This window comes from Amphibalanus amphitrite, unplaced genomic scaffold, assembly GCF_019059575.1.
Source record: "Amphibalanus amphitrite isolate SeventyFive unplaced genomic scaffold, NRLGWU_Aamphi_draft 000009F_arrow, whole genome shotgun sequence".
Classification (NCBI taxonomy): Eukaryota; Metazoa; Arthropoda; class Thecostraca; order Balanomorpha; family Balanidae; genus Amphibalanus; species Amphibalanus amphitrite.
Genome location: NW_024881505.1, coordinates 1098184 through 1108481, shown reverse-complemented (window position 1 = coordinate 1108481; position 10298 = coordinate 1098184). Strand labels below are relative to the sequence as shown.

The window sequence follows — 10298 nt, the reverse complement described above, 5'->3', positions numbered from 1 at the left end:
TTTTAAAAGAACTGAGCTGCATTTTAAAGTGTACTAAATAGAGCATTATCTCATTCATTATTAATGCATCTTATCTAATACCTTGCCTTTTCTGTTGAAAATGTAGGGCTATTTTTTGCATTTTTGTTTGCCGATGTGTTCTGATTATTGCTTTTTGCAATGTTTTTAAAGATAAAAAATCCCACTGCATTTATTGCAAGGCTATTCAGATAACATTGTCAGTGGTTTCACTGCTTAACAGTCGTTAGCTAACATCGAAATTATTCGAAATAATGTACACATGTAACTTTGCATAGAAAATCGTCATGCTTTTGTGACGCATCTATCTTTGCATATCTTCGGGCATGCTACATGCAGCTGGTACACAGCATAGCTTATACACCCATGGATAGGTCCAAGAGAGCCATGCAGCCAGCGTAGTGCCTCTGGACATGGTTGTAGCAGTTGAGGCAGCACACCGGCGTTATCGCTGTTATGGCTCTGTCGATGTGCTCCTCCAGGACCGGCCTCGCCCGTGTTCAGCATGTCGCAGAAGGTGACGGCCATGGACCGTTTCATGGCCGCCTTGAACGCCGACCAACACTCTTCTATCGGGTTCAGGGGCGCGCTGTAGGGGGCCATTCGGATTAATTCAAGCCCCTCGAATTCGGCCTCAGAAGTCAGAAGCCACCGTTTCGATGCCGTTGTGGGCCGGGGCGTTGTCACACACCACGGCGACGCTGTCCATGGGCTGATGCCATGGCACTGTCGGAGAGCTCGGCGCAGCCACTCCTGACAATCCAGTATCACAACGGATTTTTTATCTTTAAAAACATTGCAAAAAGCAATAATCAGAACACATCGGCAAACAAAAATTAGTTACACTTTCAACAGAAAAGGCAAGGTATTAGATAAGGTTGCATGACAACAAAATGCATTAATAATGAATGAGATAATGCTATATGTAGTACACTTTAAAATGCAGTTCAGTTCTTTTAAAAATAAATTGAACTATTTTAAAATCGTCGTTAGTTGTTTTAAAATCGTATTCAATTCTTTTAAAACGGAAGTCATGTGTTTTAAACCCAAGTTCAAAAGTTTTAAATCACAGATCAGCTTTTTTAAAATGGAGTTCAACTGTTTTAAATCGCGGCTAAAAAGGTGTAGTTCATCTAGTGTGAATTTCTTCCGGCTATGGTTTCTGAAAAGCGTCGTGCATTCAAAGCCAGGCGTCATAGAGCGTATAGTAGTGTTGAAGACATCTGCTTCAATATCGGGCACTTAGTTGACTTTCCATCCTTAATCTTGAATCACATAAGTCGTATCATATAATAAAAAAATGTCACGGCAGAGCTTAAGTGAAAGATGAGAGTCCGCATTATGGAACAAGAGTACATTTATTTTGCTCAAGCCATTCACTGAACTGCACTAAAACATCGGTAACTTTGGCCAAAGATCATTGGCACATCACGAAAATAGCCCAATGGAGCGAACATCTTCACACAAAGTGGAAGCAGTTACAGACACCAACAAACAGCTCCTACACGAATCAAATGCTAATGTTCGTAAACAAAACCCGGCGCAGGCAAGTCCACCAGCTCAAGTCCATTTGGTATCATGGACAACTTGATTTCGGGACAGAACTGGTATCATTCATGACATCATTCAAGTGCCACTAGCGGAGTTAACGAACGGTGGGGCGAAAACAAGCAAACTAAGGAGACGTTCACAGCCTACCATCTCCCAATTATGCCCATGTCAATAAACAGACGACCCAAGATGGTGTGTGACTGGGCAAACACTGCATGGTCATCGAAGAATCATTACTTTTGGAATAATGCTAGATAAATAAGACCAATAAACGACGATTGAAATATTTCAGGATATCATGAATGTGACTGTTGATGACATATACTATAAGATGTCCGATTGGAAACAAGAAAGATACAAAAGCTATTGACCCGCGTATGTTTGCTTAAAATACTATTACAAATACAGCTGCTCGAGTGTTTCCGCCTTTCACACCGTGAGCCTTCACTGCTAGTGAGCCTGTCTGGACATAAGTGAGAAACACTCCTACACTTCCGCACCGTCAGCCAGCTCCGTGATTCTAGTGCTCAGCTAAATGAGCGGTGTGAGCTGGGCTACCTGCAGGTCCACAGGTCCATACAGGTCTAGCGCAATTCACAATCACAAGGTATCACCAATTCGCCTGACAAGCCACGATGGCCGCTGTCAGTCAATGTCAGTGCCGCATCCCCCACAACTTCTTAAATTCGCCAACGTAGGGCCGCACCAACGCCGGGTTGTTGGTAATGATGACGTCCTCGTTGTTGCCCAGAGCCGCCTGGCGGGTCCAGTTGAAGGAGCCGCAGATGAGGACCTCGCCGTCGACCACAGCGAACTTGTGGTGCATGAGGAACGGCGGCGGCTTGACGAACACGGGCACCCCGCAGCGCCGCAGCGCCGACAGCTGGCTGCCCGTGCAGGCCGACATCTCCTGGTCCAGCACCACGCGCACGCGCACACCGCGCCGGCTGGCCGCCAGCAGCGCGCCGCCCAGGTCCGGGCAGGTCAGCACGAACACGCACACGTCGATGGAGCGGCGCGCGGCGGCCAGCCGGCGGAGCACACACTCGAGCCGGCGGCCGTCCGACGGCGGCGGCGCGTCCCGCTCGCAGCCCGACGCCGCCGCCGGCACCGGCAGCTCCGGGAAGAACACGACCTCGTGGAAGTGCGCGGTGTCGTCCGAGCGGCGCAGCAGCCGGCGCGTGGCGTGGTAGACCAGCGCCGCCGCCGCCAGCGCCGTGCACGCGCAGGCCACGAAGCCGCGGAAGCCGGGGTCGGGCGCGGAGGACTGCGCCATTTCGCCGGAGGCTGGAGCGAGTCACTCAGGGTCACGGATACAGCGGCGCACGGTGCTCAGCAGGTTCGGGTTCTCCATGGCCGCAGCGACGCGCTCCTTGTCATTTATCTGCTTGCTGACTGTGGAAGTAACACAATGATGGTACTAGCAATGCTGAGAATCAGGATAATACCGCATTCCCAAGTTTGAGAGCGTATTCAAAGCTCACTGTGAAATATCCGCTGGCACGAGTAAAGGGTGAGATATCTCAAATAAAGCTTCTGTAGCGCACGAATATTTATTATGCGGATCAACAACTTTCAACCTATGGTATTAATAATTCAAAACTTGAATGAACGATATAATAATTCAAGAAGACTGAAAAACTCAAATGAACATATTGTAACATCTCTCCCTCCAATTAACGTCCATCACCCAAAGCCGGCATAGTAAATGGTTAGCATGGTTAGAGTGGCGGAGGTTAGCCTTAGGTATCACATAATAAATGTTGAAGTGTATGATTGTTTAGCTGCTACATCCTCCTGAGTACCACTGTGACATTGACCTTTGAAGGAAAGCAATACTATATTCTTGAACTATACTATCAATTATCATGCATTTATTAGAATTTCACGGTTAAATAGTTCACCAGACCCGATCGACTGTTCCTGAGTTCATGGGCCGATGATTCCGCTGACTAGCGGTCAGCGGGACTTGATTTTTAACGTAGTTATTTGGTATGAACTCAGAAACGTGGGATATGGACATGGTTAATAGAAACACGAAATGTTCACGCTTGTTTTATAAACGTTTACACCGTAGGTTAATTGTTTTATCATAAATCATTTTGTTTCATCACAATTTCTATCATGTCCGAATTATGTAAGCATTAAAATAAGCTCAAATCATAAGGTTTATTCCAAAATCGCCAGTAAGGTGTAATCACAGCCATACTCTTGTAAACGCCGCGTCCCTAAAGCAACTGACATCCGATAGCCGTACCAACAGCCCCTACCTCGACAACACCACAAGGTGCCAGCCAATACGAGCATTCATAAAGGAAAAATGGCACGCCACCACGTCCATTACCAGAGAAACCACGTCCCAACTGGTGGTCAGGCACCAGCCAGAGAAAAGCCAACATGCGACACCCACACTCCACAGCCGCACGAAGTGGCAGTCGAACAGGAGGCTAGTGTACATGGAGGAGGCTCGCACACAAAAGCCCAGCCTTTATCCATGCTGGTAGTGCTGATGGTATGATGAAAGGCAACGTTTAATTGTTAATGAGAAAAATCGAGCTGGTGTAGTAGAAATTGTGGTAGAAAACGGAAAACGGCACTGCTGTGTAATTTAATAAAAGTTAATGAAAAACAAACTTCAAACCATAACAAAAACTAGACCGTGCGAAATGCTGTAGGATCGCGATATTTTCTTGCAACAATACCCCAATAAATATTCTACCAAAGATTAACTTAAATCAATAAATCAAATAATGGTACTTATGTAAGCCGCAAGATAAAAGAACACTGGTAACAGGTGAGTGTGTAAGCGTAGGACCAAACCCAAGGGGTACCCCCATAGTGCAATTAATCGCCCATGCATTTACATAGCAACAAACGAAACCAGCATCGGGAGCAGGCGGCAGGCGATGGCGGCGGCCCGCGGGCTCGCCACTTACCTTCGTCACTGGTGTGGTGACTTCCCTCCTTCAGAACAATGTCGAGCTTGTGCTCGAAGTCGAGGTTCTCCTGCAGCCTGACCCTGACGCAGAGGCCGATCAACGTGGCCAGACTGCACTGGGGCACGGTCGGAGTCAGCTGCACGCGCACGTAGTATGCGCCGTCCACGCCCGGGAAGCGGCTGACCGACACGTCCTCCTCGCTGACCACCCCCAGGTCCTCCAGACTGGACGCCTTCTCGGGGTCCTCAATGCACCGGATCAGGTCTGACACACACATACGGTGATGTATCATGGAGGTGTTTGACGAAAGTACAAAGATGGATAAATAATGATCACTTATAGTCGCAATATTTTTACTGCAGTTAAATTATAATGGAAAGTTGATCGCGTTAGATATGTAAAACGCTAAAAATGCTTTACAAAAATGATGCCATAGGCGATTCAAAAACAAACTAATAGCATTACATTTTAACCCTATTCCTGGCGGGCTCCGCCGGGACAAGAAACTGGCGGGGGGGGGGGGCCGATTCGGCCCCCCCTGAGATCTCGAGAACGAAGCAAGATAGCGACAAACGGTAAACGGCATCGGATACGCACGGTCAAGATCTACAATTTTTACTAAGGTCATTTTCAGGTCAGGTCAAAGATGACGTCACAGGGGTCGAAAAAGTCAAAATGGCGGCGCTAGATATGGAGAGTTTTTCTCGAATAACTTTCGAATTAGTCAAGATAGGAACAAACTAAGGGCATCATCGTGATCCTCTCGTCAGTCCGCATCGAATGATATATATGTTGACCTCGCAAGGTCAAGGTCAAAGGTTGACCTCAGGTCACGTGACCTCGAGGTCATCATGTATATCATTCGATGCGTCTTGACGAGCTGAACACAATGAGACCATCCACGCGTCTGTATCTTGTTCCTGTACGGAGTTATTGGCCAAAAACCTTTGGTGACCTTTGATGACGTCACATGACCTCACAGCTGCCCACAGCAAAACAGACCTCAAGGTAGTGAAGGTTGATCGTATATGAAGTCATGTATGGTATATGGGGCCATCCCGACCCGTTTTAGTGGTAAAAAAGGGAGTTGATTTTTCCCCCATTGACTTATAATGGGGAGGTCGCGAAACTGACCTGACCTTAGGTCACCGATATCAAAATTCCGAGATATACAAATTGCACATACTGGTACCCTAACTAAAGCCTGAAGAGAAGAAATTGATCGGTCAAAAACTCTAGCTCTGGCGTGATTGCAAACTTTTCTGAGGTAGGGTCACCAAACCGCCTCTGGTGACCTGACCTGAGGTCAGATCAGCTCAAAATTTTCAGACATGTTGCGTAGAAGCCTTTTAGGAAAAGTCAGAAAATTTGAGCTTCCTAGCTCAACGCGTTTGGGAGAAATAACAAAAAAAACCTCAGGGGGGGGGGGCTCCTGAGGCCCCCCCCCCCCCCCGCCAGGAATAGGGTTAAGTTGCACACAGATGCAGCCCTTAAATAATCAAAAAGTGGTCCAAATAGTGCACGAAATACTTTAACTAAGCTATTATTGGTAAGAAGCAGGGTTTGCTGTTTAATCTTTGAAATTAACTAAAATAAACAAACTGTTCACGGACAAGTACGTTCGAGAACAAATGACGTCATCGGCCACATACAGTGAACAGTTCGCGAGCGTTCATGAGGTGTTTGCGAACACGGTAAAGAGGGGCGGATAAGACCCCTCCCTAGCTTTCATTGTATTATACCAATAAAATGCCACTCATGAATCCAATGAATTCAAATAATTCACAGCAACTTACCATAAACCTGTTCTGCCTTGTCCTGACAATCTGAATCAGCCTCCCTGGCGACTTCTACCAAAGACATAGGGAACACATAGAAGACCCTGTAACAGGATATTGTGACATGACACATATTAAGTGTAACAATGAGATTGCACCAATCATTGGCATCGCGTACATCCTTTTACCTACGAACATACATGGTGTCCCAAAATTAATGTCACACCCTCCCACAACCTTTACTTTGCCTCTACGGCGCAATATCAATATAATTTCGCTGGTACCGGCTCCCAGACCATATTGGCTACATTCTAGTCACGTGACCTTCGAATTTTTGTGACGCTGACCGGTCAAGGGGTATGCGGAGGTCATTTCCGGGGCAGTACCCGGCGCGCGCGGACCAGGTGTCTAGGATGGCAAAACTGCAGAGCAAATCGTTCCGCAGCGGGGCAGTCGGCATGGCTGCCGGCGGCATGACCCACGGCCAGGTCACCGAGGCACTGGGCATGAGTTGCCGCACGATTTGGTCCAGGCTATCACGCGACAGAAGCGGATAGACGCCTGGGAACAAGATAGGTCGCGGCAGGAAGACTTCCGCCAGCCGGGTAGCGCAGATCGTCATCGCGAAGTGCGGAGCTAACGACGGGCTTATCCACAAGGAAAGTGGCAAGGAGGCTGGTTGTCAACAGTCATCCAGTCTCCAAGTCGACAATCCATCGGTACCGGAGGATGTCTAAAGCTGAAGCACACCAAACCACGTCTTCAGCCGAAAACTTTTCATAATCCAAATATGTCATCTAATTCAACAGTGCTTCAATATCTGCCCTCAAACCAGATTGGAAAACATCCATACACTACGCCGGACGCCCGTGAGACCCTCTTGCGCCGAAATTCGATGTAAGCGATTTTGCGCCAAAATTTCCGCCTTATTCGCGCCAAAAATTAGGTGCCTATTTGTGCAAAAATTAAGCCCTTTTCATATAAAGCACATGTGCACGTCTACTGATCAAGGCTATATCAACCAGACAATATAATTTCATAAAGTTTTCTTTCAGTAGGCATGGAAAACACCAAATTCCACATAAATGCTGGCAAGTTCATGATTTCATCTCTAACACATCTCAAGGTATATAACAAAACATCTCAAAACTCCCATAACACTCTCTTTTTCAATGATGGGTCAATGAAGACTGATGTAGGCAAATGTGATGTCATCATAAAAAGGCCAAAACAAAGAGGGCAACATAATGACATAATGAGTGACTAGCTTCAAAATGGGTTTTTGTTGATGACAGAAGGGTACTTTTTGGTTCTGTTTACCCTATGATTAGCACATTTTCCAGAAGCATAAACTGCATTACATGTAATTGGCTAAAAAGGCCATTAGTGGTGAATGAACCTGACTTGTTTTGTGACAGAATATGCAAAACATTTCAATAAATAAATTGTGTGCCCTTTCACACCCCAATTATGGGCATTTGATGACCATTTCTTGGAATAATATAGGTGTCCCTTAACACCCCACATTGTGGTGCTGAGGGACAGTGATGAAAAATATTAAAAAATAATATTCATGTATATACTTTTAAAACTTTTATGTAGCAGGCATGTAAAGCACCAAATCAGTTGGGCAAACTAGACCTTTGGAATCAAAATATGGAGGCATCAAAAGATTGATTCCTTTTGACCATATTTGGGCATAAATGCAGACCATTTCTAACTTACCAAACACATAAAAATAAGAGAGTGTTTCCAGAAGGAGCATGCCTGATCTTGAACAGAAATGCTGAAAGTATCTCCTAAGCAAAATAATATTGCTCCTATCATAGCAATTTGAATTCTATAGGTAGTGAAAGGCAATCAAGGAATTGATTCACTTTAAACAGATAATCATAATATTGATTCCCCATCAGCTGGCTAATCATTATTTTGATTCACAGGTAATGTTAAGAGATAGGTAACAATGACTTGCAAGAATACAGCATTTATCTTGCTATTATTCTCATTAAGTGTGATCCTCAGCACCACAACAGATACCTTTAGCATTGTTGTACATAACCTTCACAACATTTGATAACAATTCACAATTTTTAAATGTCAAGAATACAAAAACTGAAGCAACAGGTAAAAGCCATATAATAAATATAAAAGCACTACAACAGTGATAATTAGGGGTTTGAAAATTTCATTTTGCCATTTTACACAAATACTGATTGTTTAGTATGCAATTCATGATACAAAAATAACAAACAGTGTGATTTCCTCAAAACAGCTTTTAGGTGATGGACAGTGCCTCTATCTTTTTCCCATTCACAAGGCCAAAGGGACAATTTGTTAGTTTTGAGGTAACACTTTTTGCAAACCTACCACATTTTTCTACCTTTTTAAAGAAAAATCTCACCGTCATGGGCCTTTTTTCAACCGTAACGATACATTTGAAGTCAAAAGTGTACCCAAATGAATCAAAAAATTGATTCCATGCCCATATTTGGTCATGGCTCCTCCCACCAGAATCAAATTATTGATGCCTCCATATTTTGATTCCAAAAGTCTAGTTTGCCCAACTGAAATTCCACATAAAATGCTGACAAGTTGATGCTTCTATCCCTAACCCTTCTTGAGTTATATAATAAAACACCTCAAAACTGAAACCCCGTTTTACGGTACCCTCTTTTTCTCATTTACATAGCTGATCATCTTGGACATCTTGTCTAGGATTCTGGCACTTAAAACACGCACAAATTTTTTCAGTGTTTTACCAAATGCAGACACACCATTCCAATTCCTTGCCTGAGGTCCCGCAATCTGCCCACCCAAGGAATTCGCAGATCTCTGAAGTCTGAAGGCAATAGGTTTCCACTCCTTCCTTTACGAGCCCAGAGCCAAGGTTGTGGATTTATGTGGAAACCTAGCAGGTGAGTTTAACAGGTGAGTTAAGTATTCTGATTCTTAAAATTGATGGTACCATTATTGCATTATTTCAACATCCGACAGCCAACGAGCAGATAAAATAAAAGACAAATGACAAGTAGATAAATGGCATCATAGAAAAATGACAAGGAGACAGGAAGCGAGGTTGCTCATGTCAATGTTGAATCCATGAATAACCCAAACACTTGACTTTGGGTTGGCAATTGACATGAAACTGCACTTTTTCCGTTCTTTTTCTACAAAACGGTAAATAAAAATACTTCCACTTACCTTGAAAACTCCACCAATTCAATGTAATTAACAGCAAAAACGCACTTGGTCAGACAAAAACTTATAGTTAACAATACCACAGTGTATAACAAGGCCCTGTGTATAATACAACCAAGAGAATACAAGTATTGGGTTTGTTCCCGTCGCTCCTCTAACCTCCTCCAAGCTCCTCTAACCTCCTCTCGTTTCAAAAAATCGTTCCCGTCGCTCCTCCAAGCTCCTCCAAGCTCATCTTGATTTCACATCTCACCACCACTATTTGCCTCCTCCCTCATCCCAACCGAAAGTTGGTTTTTTGGAGGAGGCTCTTGCGTAGACATATTTGGCGCACGAAATACAAATGTGAATTGTTTATAAATGAGATGTGAGGGAAGTGGAAATGATTTTAGTGATTGATGACGATTGGATATCTTTAATTGGTAATGTTTGATATTAATCTTAGGTTATTTTATTAGAAAGCGATTATTATCTCTTGATTTATGTTTGCGCGCCATAAATCGCCGACCGTTACAGCCCGCAAACAGCTGATTTCCTCGCGAAAATGTTCCCGTGGCTCCTCTGAAAGGACAACACTATTCGACCGCCACCCTTGCAGCCATTCTATAACTCAGGAGCTACTGGACCGATCGGAACGAACGAAACACCATTCGAATCAGGGGGTACGATTTTATCAGCCGTTTCGAAGCTCGTGACCCCAGGTGACCTCGGTGACCTCAAGAGGTCAACTCGGCATTGACGCCTATTGCAGCCATTCTATAACTCAGGAACTACTGGGCTGATCGCGACGAAAACACCACCAGTCGAATCAGCG

The 10298-nt window shown here is 44.7% G+C and overlaps 1 protein-coding gene across 1 annotated transcript; it reads right to left on the bottom strand.

Annotated features, from left to right (window-relative positions):
- Positions 1 to 1357: 1357 nt before the first annotated feature.
- Positions 1358 to 9682, bottom strand: LOC122380215 (mitochondrial cardiolipin hydrolase-like). Its single transcript, XM_043363195.1, has 4 exons — positions 9644 to 9682; positions 6305 to 6390; positions 4506 to 4772; positions 1358 to 2856 (listed from the first exon to the last, which is right to left on the bottom strand). Exons 2-4 carry the CDS (start codon positions 6369 to 6371, stop codon positions 2225 to 2227), a joined length of 966 nt encoding a protein of 321 aa, XP_043219130.1. The 5' UTR covers positions 6372 to 6390; positions 9644 to 9682; the 3' UTR covers positions 1358 to 2224.
- Positions 9683 to 10298: the final 616 nt, after the last annotated feature.

Excerpts from the sequence above, each read along its gene's own strand:
- LOC122380215 (XM_043363195.1), bottom strand. The coding sequence starts at position 6,371 with ATGTCTTTGGTAGAAGTCGCCAGGGAGGCTGATTCAGATTGTCAGGAC. Across the intron at positions 4,773-6,304 it reads CAAGGCAGAACAGGTTTATG|ACCTGATCCGGTGCATTGAG; the intron begins GTAAGTTGCTGT and ends TGTGTGTGTCAG. Across the intron at positions 2,857-4,505 it reads TCACCACACCAGTGACGAAG|CCTCCGGCGAAATGGCGCAG; the intron begins GTAAGTGGCGAG and ends GACTCGCTCCAG.